Source organism: Lissotriton helveticus, chromosome 5_1 (genome assembly GCF_964261635.1).
Source record: "Lissotriton helveticus chromosome 5_1, aLisHel1.1, whole genome shotgun sequence".
Classification (NCBI taxonomy): domain Eukaryota; kingdom Metazoa; phylum Chordata; class Amphibia; order Caudata; family Salamandridae; genus Lissotriton; species Lissotriton helveticus.
Window position 1 is genome coordinate 1,371,711,388 of NC_136065.1, and position 14,906 is coordinate 1,371,726,293.

Consider the following 14,906-nt stretch of genomic DNA (forward strand, 5'->3'; position numbering starts at 1 on the left):
TCTTATTTACCATATTTTACTGAAAAGTGTAATAGTTCAGTGTTTTTGAATGTGAAGTGTAAACACGGAGAAGTAACGCCATTCATTTAAACTCATTAATCATTGTGTAGGGCATTGAAAGTATTTTTATGTGCATGAAAATTTCTCTTCCCGAAAACGCTAATTGAAGAGAAATTTGTTATTGATGTTGTTTTTTTAAATTCAGCTAACCACGAAGAATTAAAGTAAATGAACTAAGCCAGAGTGGCTACGAAAATCATATTTTACAGGTCAAGATGCACAAGCATGATAAGAAATCACAGGTCAAAGAGGGAGACATGTCAAGTAACAGGCAGGCGGTGATGGTTCAGCATGGATTTTTGGTTGCCAGATAAAGGATGCAGATGGAATGATTTCCTACACATAGTCATGGACGGAGACACATACGGTAGAAGGGTGTGGCAAAGGTCCTGGTAGAAAAGCAGGCTCATGGTCATACGCTTGGCAGCACAGATCATGTTTTGGTAGAACATGGTTGCAGGTTTCTTAATATGATTGAAGATGAAGTCGTTTTGGTGAGGTAATAGAGACGTATGTCTCCTTGTGCCAGGGTACTCTATGTGAATGCACAGGTGATGTTACTTAAACAGGGATAGTGTATAAACACTTCAGTTGAGTGTAGAAGCTCATGCCATTGTGTGAAAAACTGGCTCATGATAGGCGAACAGAGATGAGGTGAAATTCATGAGGAAGGGTGGAAGAGACAGGTCATGAGGCAGGGTGGAAGAGATAGGTCATGAGGCAGGGTGGAAGCGACAGGTCATGGTGGAATGCCGATAACTGTCTTTGAAGCCATAAATAAGTGTGGAGGAAGCAGAGGTCATGGCGGTAAAAGATTTATTTATTTATTTATTTTTGCTATTTATAGAGCGCAACAAATGCCCGTGGGCGTCTTGGCGCTATGAATTCAGTTAAAGTCTCTGAGGAGAAAGATGGAGAAGCCTGTCAGTAGTTAGGAGCGGACGAATTACTGGTTGAACAACCACGTCTTCAACAATTTCCTGAATTGAAGAAGAGAATGACTTGACCTGATCGTTAGCGGAAGGGAGTTCCAGAGTCTGGCTGCTGTGACCACGAAGCGTCTGTCTCCCCAGGTGACAGTCCTCGTGCGCGGTACCACTAGTTGATGCAGTGTCATAGATCTTAGTTGTCTAATAAGACAGTAAGAAGTAAGCTGCTCTCTAAGAAACTCCGGCCCTTGTTTGTGAAGCGCTTTGAATGTCAGGCATAGGGTTTTAAATTGAATCCGATTTTTAATCGTCAGCCAGTGGTAGTTCCTGATTATTTGCCTAATCGGTTTAAATTTGGGGGTCCTGGAAAGCAGTCTCTTGCCGCCGCATTCTGAATCGTTTTTAGTTTGGCGACCACCCGGGCTTGGGCATTGGCAAATAGGCCATTACAGTAATCCAGTGAGGAGAGCACCAATGAGCTCACCACAGTTTTTCCAGCACTTTCTGGAAGGAACGGGATTATTTTTCTTATAAGCCTTAGCTTGTGGAATGCAGTGCATGCTGTTTGATTTGCATGGGTGACAAAATTCAGCTTTTCATCAAAGATGAGCTGCAGCTTAGAAGCAGAGACCATGGTGAGCAAGCACAATATTGTTTGAGCTGTGGTTTGTGAGCACCAGTGTGAAAGGTACAAATTGGGCACGAAGTACAGCAGGTATAGTGGAAAGAAAATGTAATTTTGTGGACCACACACTAGGGTGGGAAACTATGGGCAAAGGTGTGCAAGGGTTATGCTGAAATGACTAGTTTAAGGAGTGGCCAGAGTAGGTCAGCTCATGGTGGTTCTCATCATAATGTGCATGAGTAGATTTTATTGCAAAGAGAGGTAATTGTGGGGAGGTACAATGATGGGAAGGGGGATCATAAAGAGGGGCTTGATCTGGTAGATAAGGAACACCACTCATACTTTTTTTTTTAATTTAAAGCAACAACGGCACTGCGCCCAGACAGCCACGTCAGGAGTGTCAGTGAAGGTAAGAGCCCCATTCACGCTTACTCTTGTGCCTGGTGCCTGTGGCCGAAGGTGAGAAACCTTTATATCGTCCCAGTCCTCTGTTCTCATTAAACTGGCCCTGAATGCCATAAGTGAGACCCCTTACACTCTTAAATCTAGTGTAATGCCATAAGTGAGAATCCTTAACCACTCATCTCCCACAGCTGGCACTTGTAGTAGGAGGCGAAGAACCCATAACAACCCCATACATTATTCCAAGCCCTATTATTTGGTATATTTGGCAGAGAGGTGTCCCTAATATTCCGTGACATGTTTACTCTGTCCATGCATAGCAGAAGGAAGAACCTTTGCAGTCAATCCTTCATACCTTACCCTATTTTCGTCCTCTGGCTTATAATTTCTAAACTTGCAGGTGAACATGAGAGACATTCACAATACTATGGACTTTCTGCTCCTTTCTTATGATTTTTTTTTACCTCTCCCTATGCGTGTCTGTGTGTGTATATATATATATATATATATATATATATATATATATATATATATATATATATGTGTGTGTGTTATTGTTGCTGTTAACATCGCAAACTAACACTATGAAATTCAACTTCTTCTTTCTCTAAATTCGGCCCAATTCTAATCACTCATCAGTTTAGTACTCGGATTGCCTAACCCTTAAACCTCCTTTAGGCTCTTGTATGTTAAAGGTAACCTTCCAAGGTAGTTGGCTTATGATTTGATTATGCTTCCGGTTTACATAAGTATAAGTCTAGACGAACACTAAGGATACTTGAGTGTCTGACTTTATGACACCTTGTGATAAGGATTATTTTGAATGTCAGATATAGATTGAGAGAGGGGAGTATTCCATGGTTTCGAGATCTTTTAATATTAGAGCCTTTTTGATACTGGGATGGGTTGATGGTAAAATATCGAAGAAAAGAGCAGAAATGTTGAGTTCTGGAAACCTTCATCACGAGGGTTATGCGTTGGTGTGGTAGTGGTTTAAAAGCATTAAGAAGTAGTAAATGGAGGAGGGGAGAGAATCTTCAGCACACATTAGCTTTGAATTGTGACATACTCCAATGCAAATTGAATATTTGCATATAATGGTGATTGGAAGCAAAGACTATTTGAGTGTTGGACAGTGACCCGCAACCCTGTGCGAGGTGAACAGTTAAGTGCGAGCAACCTTCTTCATCCAGTAACAAGATACAATTTAGAGGATATGAAATACCCCTGATCAGAAGGGAATTACATGAAAACATGTATCTGAGCCTTGGGCGAAGTATAGGTTTTCAGTGTAATAGACTTTTTGGATGTGCACTAGATGTAAAAGACAGGGACACTGATCCCAGGAAAGGTGTGATATTTAATAGCCAGCAAGGAAAAAAGGGAATAATTGAATATGAGACTGCTCTGAGGCCCAGGCATCTTTCAGATATTCACAATGGAACGGAGAGTGACAGAGTGAGACATATTTGAACGGTTATAAAGTCATAATCCCAAGGAGGATAGTATTTCACCTGTAAATACTACCCAAACAAGTGACTAACTGAGCGTGACTGTTCCTTTCTGTCCAAAAGGAGATTAATGGATTTGCTTGATGGGGCCCCCTTAAGTGAGAGATATGGACTTGAGTTGACAACTTCCCCCTATCCCAAGCGGAAAGGGAACTGTGGAAGGGAAGTATTTAAACAGGAAACTTTTTAAGAGAAAAGACCTTATTGAAATTGCTATTTCCAAGACAGGGGACCTTTATAAGAATGATGTTTTTTCATGTGCTTTGGTTAGTGTACGTTTTGTTTATACTTGTATGGCACTATACTATAGATTGCACATTAAACTGTCTGTGCCAGTGCAAGTAGTCACACTGTAGTTAATATCTTGGGAGTGATGGTCACATTTCCACTGAATGTGGAGCTTGCTCATTCTCTGTTTACAGGACTTATCTCTCTATGTTCAATTCAATTAGAATGACTTAGTAGGGAAGTAACTGCATAAGGTCTGTTCAGGAGGGTCTAAGGGAATAATTCCTATGAAAATATCAAGACGCCACTGTGTTTCTGCCACAATGATAAGAGCATGGCCTGAATTAACTAGTCTGAAATGCGTAGTGCAGCAGATCTGTTAGGCTGTTTTTTTTGCTTGTGCTGTAGCATGTGTTCTTGTTGATCAGTACCATATGTACATTTTTGATCATTGAGGCTCAGTATGTAAAGAGACCTCAGGCAGCCAGGTTTAGTGTATATAATACTCTCCATTGGAAGCACTGGCACACTAGTTGTAGACAAAGAAATTATGTTGCATATAAACTGATCTCTTTTGACACACCGCACAAGTAATGCTCTATGCAAATTCTAAACCAAAGTGTAACGTAAACAACAGACCTAAAAGGCAATCGTTCCCAGTAAGTGACTACTCGCTACCAGCCTGGAAGCTCACAAGCTCAAAAGCTTCTAGTAGTTCAGAACCTTAGACTTGTATGCCGAACAGCCTCACGGGCTCTCTTGAACATAACAAGTCTAACAGAGTTTGTAAGGCTTATTCTCTTCACCTGACTAGTTGCTCATTCAAAGTGACAATACCTGCTAACCATCAGTGCAAACTCAATAAGCCTACTTCACATCGTTGAGGCTCCACTAATCCAACTAGGATTTTCTTCCTAGTATCTGCTACTTTTCCTTTACCTCTCCTGCTAGAACTCTAACTGTCCTAATTGTTCATCAAAGAGGTCCAACCATCCCTATCCATTAGAACTCTAACTGTCCTAATTGTTCATCAAAGAGGTCCAACCATCCCTATCCATTCATTAAAAAATCCTCAAGCCATTCTTTTTGCTGTCATCAAGCGAATATTGTTTGCAACTGACTGGATTCCCTTGCATACCAGATTCTGAATCTCAGACAACCATCACTCTTCTTGCTAGAGAATGTATTCTCAGTCTTTGCCTACTATGACTGTCATCAATGCTATATTTGATTACAGGCCACCGCATCCTATTTTGTATGTAAAGTTGTTGAAGTATTTGGATATGGTATGTCTGGAGAGCTTGTTTGCGGTGTAATTTATTAAAGAGATGTGCAAGCTGCATATTCAAGAGGAACAGTGTGATTTCTACATTTCATTTACTTTGCTTTCTTGCCCCAGTGTAACTAGCTCCCTACTCTACTTGTACTTGGCTGAGTCCTACATTTTAAGTGTTTTTCCTGCATGCTCTGTCTGAGATGGCACAGTGTATAGATTTGAGATGACCATGCCTATATACAATGAACCTGCTTCAGCCCTACTTTCAAGTTGGCTTCAATGCACCTTGACTCTTTCTTAGAAAGGTGCCCGTCTCTAGCAAAGCAGCCACGGGACGAGGATTCAGGATGTCTGCTTTCTTTGTAGCGGGGTAAATTATTTATTTACTTGGTGTTTATAACATGCACACCAAAAACTGAACCGTATCTAGGTGTGAGTAAAAAAGGGAGCTCGAAGGAAAAGTCACAGCAGGGGTAGCCATAATCAGCAACCAGCAATCAAGAAAAAAACTGGTATTTCAGTACTTAAACTTGAGATGTCCTGGATGTCTGAACTGTTTCAGAGCTGCCCGGGGTATAGATATGTTATATTTCTAGTTTTGAAGTGTTCTCCGTGTATCTGACATGTATCCTGACCATCAGGAGATGTTAGGTTGTTAGGAATACTGTTAGGGCACCAACATGCCCATTAAGTGGGTCAGTGCTCAACGGACAGCCATGCTGCAGAGCTGATAGGGTTATCACTTTGCTGTGAGAATAGCCCTGTCTTCAGATGTGTACTCTAAGCTTATTTGTCCTACTTGGTAAAGATTCTCCTGCTTAGAGCACTGTACTACATTTAAGGAAACATTTCTGGCTACCTCCTACATGGCTGTCCACATTCTAGTTTGACGAAGTATCATGTTGCCTATTCTGGAGCAGTAGGATGTCTGTGTTTTAAGTGCTTTCAACTTATCTGGTAACCCTGGATAGACCTTATTTCGTGAATAGACTTATGTATTGTGTCCCATGGAGCAGTCTTGTTTTTGCTGATGGATTTAGAAGGATTTTCAATGATTACAAGCATTCTGTGTGTCTTTTGATTCTTTAGGTTTTAAAGTTGAAATAGCATTACTGGTACTCTGTCGGATATCTTACCTCTGCTACATGGGATTGGTGGGATGATTCTTCCAACTGTGGTGTCTGTAGGTAGAAAACAGATGTGGGGAGGAGGAGGGGAGAGTGATAAATTGATATGAAAACCATTGCTGGACACTGTTTCTAAAACACTTTTTTATAATGTCAAACAGGGGAGAGACGGCTTGAGCAACTCGTTACCCCCCAGATGTTTTCTAATGGTAAATATTTTTGTTTGGTCTCTGTAGCCATTCTCCCGTGCCCTCATTACTAACTTCTTGTCTTTTGTTGTCTCTCACCCTTGCTCCATCTAATTTCCATTCTTCCTTTGACTCTCATGCATCCTTCTTCCCGTCTCTCATTTCTCCCTTCCCTTCACACTTGTCATACCTGTCTACCTACCCCTCCCTCTTTCATGCTTCTTCTACCTCCTTCCTTGCTCTGTTTCTCAGTTCTATTAGTTGCTTTTACACAGTCCTCCTCCTGTTTTGGTTTTACTTGCTTTCTTGTGGTTTTTCTCAATTTCCATCGAGATTTCAACTCTCGATGTGTTTGCCTTGGCCACCTGGGCCTTCTAGCTAACTGCACGCTTGAGATTCTGAGCATTGCTTTTGAGTAGCTATCTAATATCTTTGGCCATAGCCTGCTGCCTATGTCTGCGCGGTCCCTTTAAGCAGCATTTCTAACGGTCTGTCTCTCTGCTTCTGCTTAAGCCTGTTCAGCCCCTTTAAGTGGCTATTTATAACACTGTGTTCCTCTATGACTACCTTTTCCTATCTGATCTCCATGAGCAGATGTTTACAAAGATACCTGTGCTTGTTTGATCTCTATTAACGGCTGTGCCTTACACTGTGTAAAAAAAACTCTGCTTTCCATATTTCACCTGCCTGGCCTCCCTGTTCGGAGCTTCTAGCTTGATACCACCCTGTTGCTGCATGTGTTTTTCCTGGCTCCGCTGAATAACTGTTCCCAACACTCCCCCGTCTTCAGAGTCCCTTCTGTCTTGCATATTGCCTGGCCCTCTCGACTGCTGTTATTATTGGTGTGACCCCTCCCTTGCTGCCTTTGCACTGCGGGATCCAACATGGCTTTGGAGTTGGCTTTGCATGTTGCCATACGTAAGAATGCTTGGGACCGAATAAGAAAACAAATTTGGGGGGCTGGGAAGATTCTGCACAGAGGAACAGCGAAAAATCACCCACGTTCCTCCCAGAAAATTAATACGTCAGCCAGGAGAGGTAACTAGAATTAAAATATTACAGGTATACATTTCCCATGCAGTTGGAGAATATTTACACACGCGTACTGTTCAACAATATTAATGCCCTCTAAACTTTGTTTCACTTTGGCGCTGCAGACGACAAACCAAGAATATTCAAATCAACCTTGAGCATGCCCCGAAGAGGACAGTCCCACACAAACTGTAAGACCACATCCCTTCTGCTTCGGAGAAAGCACAGCCCTGCTTGTGATTCAGCCTAGTTAGACTCATCAGTGAGGTGCATTGAATATCCTGTTGCAGAGCGTGCCAATGGACCCACGTCTGGGCACATCGATTTCACCTCCGGTGTTTCAACGAGAAAAACAATACTACAATAAATTAAATGCTTGCATGAACCTCAGCCGCTGGTCATATTCTGGAACACATTCCACTCTATCGAGGGTTTTTTCCACGCGGTGTCACCACTGATAGAAACTGTCAGTATGCACATCAAACTGTGGCATATGAAAAGGAAGCTATTTGGAGACAGTTGACTTACTTTCCCCTACAGGGGCTGATGTATCCCACCTCATATAACCAGCCATTTTCAATACTTTTGCTTCCACCCAAAGCATGAGTAAAGACTTTTATTTAATAAAAGGAACTGTTACAAGAATTCTTAGTAGAGCACATTTTCATGTTAATCAAAGTTTTGTGCCCACAATGTGACAAAGAAGCCTGATGTGATTGAGGGGAACTGAACGAATAACACTTGTACATCTTGTTCAGATTAGTTGGTGAGACTGAGATGAGAGTAGGAGTAACATTCGATGAGTGGCGGCATTTCCTCCCTTCTATTGTCCCATCTGTTCTTGTCTTCTGTTATCAACATACTTCTCTTGCTTTCCTCCCTTGCTTTTTGTTTCGCCATGTCTACCTCCACATTCTGTCATTTACTTGTTCTCCCAGTCTCTCGTTCATGACAGTCAAGCCGGTAGGCAGAGTTAAGTAATAACGATTTGGCCACTTACAGGTCCTAACATATGCATGGGCTGTACATCAGGTCTACCTGTAGATGTTAGATTGACCTAGAACTAAACAAGAATCCACCAAATGCATCACCAGCTCACAAATCACATACCCTGTAAATCCTTCAGAAATCGCTCCTCTACTCAAGAATTATTGAACATCGGCTTAGCACTCCCATAGTGGAAATCCATGCTCAGAAGGGTGCTGAAAATCCTCGAAGAAAATTGTCATATATGTTTCTGTTTCAACCATGACTGAAGTAGTGGAATGCACCTGGATGCCGATAATGAACAAGAAGTGCCACGGACATTCTTGAATCTATGGATACTCTACTACTACTGCCCTCTGAAGGGTATTCCATAAATCTTTAGCTTCTCATTGCCATTACGTGAGCTGGCCATCAACATGCAAATCAATCTAACTCTGTCCCCAAAGGAGCAGTCTGACATGAGCTGTTGAGCTGCCTACACTCTGAATCTCATAAGCAGAGAAACAACTTTCTACCTTTTTGAGTGTCACCGGCACGTTGAAGCATCCGACCTAGCTACAGTAAACCGGGTGCCCATATGTAGACATCCGCACTCCATTGCATACTTTCGGGATCCTTTAAGTCATATACAACTTGGGTAACTGCATTGAAGCCCCACTGACAAAGTGGAACTATGACAATTGAAAGAATGCCAGGTATCTAGGATTCAAAATGATGGATGGTGTCATGCACCTCTGGGCCCCAAAATGAGTGAGAGGTTCATACAGGAGTGAGATGGCGAAAGCATTACGACGCCAACTCCAAAGAAACCTACAGAGCTCTGCTGAGGGTTTATCACCAGGACATTAACGCTGGTAAGAAGTCCTATCATGCTTCAAGAATTGAAGCTGCCTCCAACTCTTGTAAAGAGATTTTTAGAATAGTTAAGGATTTCCCCTCCCCCCCCCCCTGGTGTACCCCCAGGAACACCCACTCCGAGCCTTGGATCACTGAGCTAGCCAATTGTTTTGCGAACAAAATCCAGCTTATTCAAGCCTCTTTTGCTGCTGCTGCTGCTCCGGCATTCTGCGATTTGCCTGTGCTCCCTTTCCCTCCTAACCAGTTGAGCCCCTCTCTTTGGGTTTTTCCACCTATTACCTCCCAAGCCTCTCTTAACCTAGTGTCCAACCTAAAATCTGGCTCCCCCTTAGATCCCTGCCCTGCAAAACTGAGTGCTCAAATGGCACATGTGCTTAACCCTCTAATCAACCCTGTACTTAACCTTTCCTTGAGCACTGGAACGGTCCCTTTGCGGTGGAAACAAGCCCTGATATTACCTCTCTTAAAAAAAAACAATCTCGACCCTAAAGTACATGCAAATTACAGGCCTATCTCGCTTTTGCCTGCCCTAGCGAAAGTAGTTTAGAAGCATGTGCATCTCACTCTTGCCAATTTTCTTGAATCCAATAACATTCTTCATCCATCACAGTCTGGGTTTTGAACCAACATGAGCACCGAGACTGCGCTGCTCGAAGTCACTGAGGTTTTAAGATAAACTCTGGACGCTGGGGGAAGAGCCATGTTGGTGATGCTTGACCTATCAGCGGCTTTCGACACCGTCCCCCATGACCGTCTCCTTTTTAGACTTTGGGAGATCGGTCTAAGGGGGTCGGTGTTCAGTTGGTTTAAATCCTTCCTTGCCGATCGCCAACAAACGGTCTCGGCTCCCCCTTTCTCTGCCAAGATGCCGTTTTTGGATGTGGGAGTGCCTCAGGGCTCTATACTAAGCCCCACGCTTTTTAACATCTATATGTCCCCACTGGCGGCTCTGGCAGAGGCTCTCGGAGCGCTGATCGTGTCGTACGCTGATGATACTCAGCTTCTTTTTACGTGCGGCAAAGGCTCCGACTTCAATGGCAAGAACATCAGAGATTGCCTTGAGGCGGTTTTCGGCTGGTTTCAGCTGAACTGCCTCAAATGCAACTCTGCTAAGTCGGAAATACTTTTTTTTGGTGACCCCCCTGATCCTAGTTGGAAGGCCTGGTGGCCTCCCGCCATGTTTCCACCAGCAAGTGACTCGGCTGTCGCCAAAAATCTCGGGATTCATATTGATAATTGCCTCTCTTTCAAATCCCAGATATCGGGCCTGGTGGGCAAATGCTTTGCCTTATTAAAGATGATTCGGAAATTTCTGCCCCTTCTTTCAGTTGACCATAGAAGAGTTACGGTACAGGCACTGATCGATGCTCGCCTAGACTATGTGAACGTACTTTACCTGGGTCTCCCTGATTTCCTCCTATCTCGCCTCCAAGTTGTTCAAAACTCTGCAGCACGTGCCATTTTTGGTCTGTCTAGGAGGGCCAGTGCCAGCGCCCTTCTCACCACCCTTCACTGGCTTCCGATAAAAAAAACGGATCGTCTTTAAAACAATGACGCTGGCTTTTAAGGCACTGCATGGCCTGGGAGCCTCCTATCTTCAGAGACTGGTGAACTTTTACTTGCCTTCCAGACCACTCAGATCGGCCTCCCTAGCCTTGGCCGTGGTTCCTGTCACAAGGCGGGCTAGATGTGGCGGTCGCTCTTTTAAACTTCTCGCCCCTCAGTTATGAAATGCCCTTCCCGTGTCCCTCAGAGCCACGGGCAATCTGCTCGCTTTTAGGAAGTGCTTAAAGACCTTGCTGTTCACTCAATAAAGTTACTCGTCTCTCCGACACCGCTGTCTAGTGAAGGATCTTAAGCGCCGGGACACTCTTCGGAGTAGCCGAGCGCTATAGAAAACCCCCACATAACATAACATAACATCCGTTATCATTTAATATGTTATCATTTAATCTGTTACCTACTCCTTGGATCCACCAGTAGTCGCAAAGACTGAAATAGTAGAAAATACACATGGGACCTGACATGGACCTGCTCTCAAAAACATTTGAAAATGTGACTGGCATATTGCCAAAAGTGAAGTGATATGTGAACAGGTTATCTGGATATGGAGGAGTCAACTATATTTAGAACCTTCCATCTGGGACTTGTCACAAGAGAGATGTCAACTACACCTTCCTATTATCTGCAATAAGTAAAGACTAGAGTAAGGCCAAGGTATGACACAAATGATGGGTTACATACATCTCGGAACTGATGTGCACCTGGGTACTTTCCCTTAAGCAATAGGACTTCTGGCTCAGGAGTTTCACCCACTTGATGTCTATATGCTACGAGCTAAGGGCCACATACCTCATGGTATTCTGGCATACTGTTCTCCTGCTGTGCAAGTTAATTTGGACACCCCGTATGCATAAACGTGTCTTAACAGACATGGACAGAAATACACCTGTTTTGTTAAGAGGTGAAAGAGTGACTCTTCATTCGCAGGCATGCCTCTGCACACAACATCTTTCCATATTAACTGTATAACATGGACTGCCCCAACCCATTTCCTGTTTTTCCACCTTTGAGTGGTGTGATGAATTCCTTAGGTTTATGGCTCCCGATCCCATTTTTTCTGTCTTACTGTTGTTTTAATTTCTTTTTTTCTGTTTAGGGCTGTTCAGTTCAGTAACTAACATTCCAGCTCCCTGCCGATTTTTAGATATATATTTATTTATTTTTATTAGCTGACGAAATATAACTCAGTTCCCTCTGTAATCATGTTTGGGAATGTCCTATGCAACCAGATTCAAGCAATGCCTTGGGTGACTGCCTGTGTCACCTGCCTGGGGAATCGTCCCACAAAAAGATAGTGTCCTTTTTGTATGCAAATACCACAAAAGATATTGAGGATCACTTTTATCCACTTGTCTATCCATAATGTGGACAGCTTAGGAAGTCAAATATGGACATGTTCATTGTATGAAGTCATGAATGAAGATATTTATAGGAGGGCATCTGTGCAGGTCTCTGTACTGTGATCAGCAGAATGCCTCAATGCTGTTCTGAGGGTCAAGTCTTCATATCCATGTCCCTCAATTGTCAGAGAAACAGTCTTCCGCAAGGGAAAGTTTCAGGTCAGGAGATTGACAACCCTGGTGGATCGTACCACAGGTATTTTTACTGTTGATTGCAGTATGGTAAAGGGTTGCCATGACTTTCACTAGCAGCCCATTTATACCTTGGTACCATGAATTTAAGTAGGCTATTCAATCAACTCTTGAGAAGGTCAGTTGACCTCTTCATTTAGATGCCGAGCGTCACATCTACTTGGTGTTGGTAAGTAGTAATTTGCATTGTTTTTTGTCCTGAAGTTGATCAAGTTATGGCACAATATCTTACTGATACTCATTCTCTGTCTTACCATTCCAATCATGGGTAAAATGGTGAAAAGGGGCCATCGAGATATTGGGATCGGAATCCGCTGTGGACCCTCCTTGACACCTCTAGATTTCATTTAACATTTCATTAAGCCTCATAAATGTAAAATGTTTTAAAAATTAACCTAGAAAAGCTGTTCACCAGCACCAATATTAAGTTTTCAATTTGCAAAAAGTAGTGCTTCTTCAGTACCAGAGTTGATCTGTGCTAATGAGAACCCGTGCCAAGGAGCTTCTTTTTGACCTTGGTGTTGGGAATCTCTGTGTTGTTCCTCCTGAGGAGTTTTTATAGTTCTGTTTGACTTGACAGAAATTGAATAACAATACTATAGTTTCTTCTTACGTGATTATCTGGTTAGAGCTGGTTAGGATCCTTTCATATGCAAAATCCTTTAGTACTATTTTTAGGGTAGCATGTCGGTGCTAAGAATTGTTAGCTCTAGTAATATAGATTTTCACACCCAAACACTTGGTTCTTTACCTATATGTCAATCTTTTATTCAGAAAAAATCTTTCAAGGTTTCCAGGTTGCTCTCTTTCGAGGTTAGGTCACCCTAATGTCATTAATAGAAAGGGTTTTGGTACACCATTTTGTTCAATCGCAGGTTAGATTGAGAGAAGAAAATGTAGGTTCTTCACTGGTAGCAGATCTCCTTTCACACGGTTTTATGGGTAGATTGTGTTAGTCTTTGTTGTATAGTCCTGTTCACCATTATACAAAAGCTGAGGGTTCATTTACTAGAGCCTTAGCCCAAAATCGCCTCTTTGTGATCTTTCAGAATCTCAAATGGTACTATTCCTTCAGCAGGGCCAGTTCCTTCAAAAAGAACTTGAGCAAACTCTAATGTCGAAGATTCTTAACCTTTCCAAAGAATAAAATGGCTCTTTCTATTCCAGTAAGTTGTGCAATACAGCTTTTCCTAACACAACAAAGGATCTCAATGTCTCCTTCTCACAAGCCACGGTTCGCTTTTACCAGTTACACTCTATCTCAGTACAGCCAATCCCTCTTAGTTATGGAGGTTCCAGTGTGTGGCTACATATCTTAACTTTGAACATGCCACAAATTCATTTTGTTTTTGAAAAGCATTATTATTTAACTCTGAGACTCCCAGACGTGAGCCTTGTTTCTTATATAGTAATCTCCTGGTCTACTCTGTAGTAGCTACAGCTATCATTTCTAAAGGCAAAGGGCTTTCACCCAAGCATCTCTCAAAATGAAGGGAATAGGTTTGCCAAGTTATGACTCCTGTGGGTACAACTACAGCTCCAGGTATGTTCCTAAACCCATGTCCTGTTACTGCCAAACAAGTCTGCAGGTTACCTTGCACTACATGTTAAGATCAAGAACGAGTATGTGTTTGGCATGAAGACGGTTAATAGGGAGCAATACACTGTCAATAGCAATCATTGTCTCCCTCAGTAGTTTCTTTGCACAGACAAGCATGCTTGAGAGCCTTCACCAGAATGTTCAGCAAAATGGGATGGCTATTCCTTCGACAGGAATACGCTGTTTTCTTCTTAAACAGGAGGCTGAGGATATGCTGGATTGCAAATCTGAGCCAGTGACAGCCCACTCTTTTATTTCCATCTCAGCAACTTCTTCACGTCGTGATGGTTCAAACCTCCTGATCAAACTAGTAGAACACTACGTCAAACAATAATTATCTTCATGGTGATTCTAGTGCACTCGGTGCCTGTTTACTGCCCCTCTCTACACCCACTGTGCCAGCCTTTCTGATATATGCTGTGCTTTCACCAGCGTGTGGTGGGAAAATGTGAACATTGAGGTGGAATAGTTGGTGATTCCCCCCATTGAAGAGAAGGGCCCTGTGGTGCCCAAAGACGTGCTAGATATACCGTTGTATTTATGTAACAGTTTTTGATTTGCCCTTTTTTGCTGCTTCAGCACGGTCTTCCAAATAGTTGTTAAGGAGCTGAGCTCTATAGCCACTATGACCAAGGAATTACGCACGGTTCGCATTTATATTCCGTTAATGAGGTGCTATACACACCCCAACTCTGCCTCCCTTCACTTGTCAGTAACATCCACCTTGAATATGAAGCAGTGGAACGAGAACTCTGCCTGAGTTTATCACAGTTGAGCTGCATGTACCTGGGGTCTAGCCAGTACTGGAACACTCACCTTTGTCTGCGAATATTAAGGTTTTAAGTGCACTGCCGTCAATGAAGGAGTGTCCTATAGATGAAACTCTTTGTGATGAAATGAGGCCCAATTCACTGAAAAATGCAGCCAA

General features: G+C 42.7%; 1 protein-coding gene across 4 annotated transcripts in view; it reads left to right on the plus strand.

Moving 5' to 3' along the window:
• The window catches only part of SCUBE3 (signal peptide, CUB domain and EGF like domain containing 3), a 1,212,393-nt gene that overhangs the window by 869,232 nt on the left and 328,255 nt on the right, over positions 1 to 14,906 (plus strand). For 2 of the 4 annotated variants that reach the window (XM_078644301.1, XM_078644304.1), the window contains exons 7-8: positions 1,976 to 2,023; positions 6,320 to 6,367. The exons of 1 other annotated variant lie outside the window; for it this stretch is intronic. In XM_078644301.1, the coding sequence (XP_078500427.1) occupies positions 1,976 to 2,023; positions 6,320 to 6,367 (96 nt within the window). The remainder of the gene's footprint in view (positions 1 to 1,975; positions 2,024 to 6,319; positions 6,368 to 14,906) is intronic. One more of the 4 variants, XM_078644302.1, reaches the window with a different exon arrangement.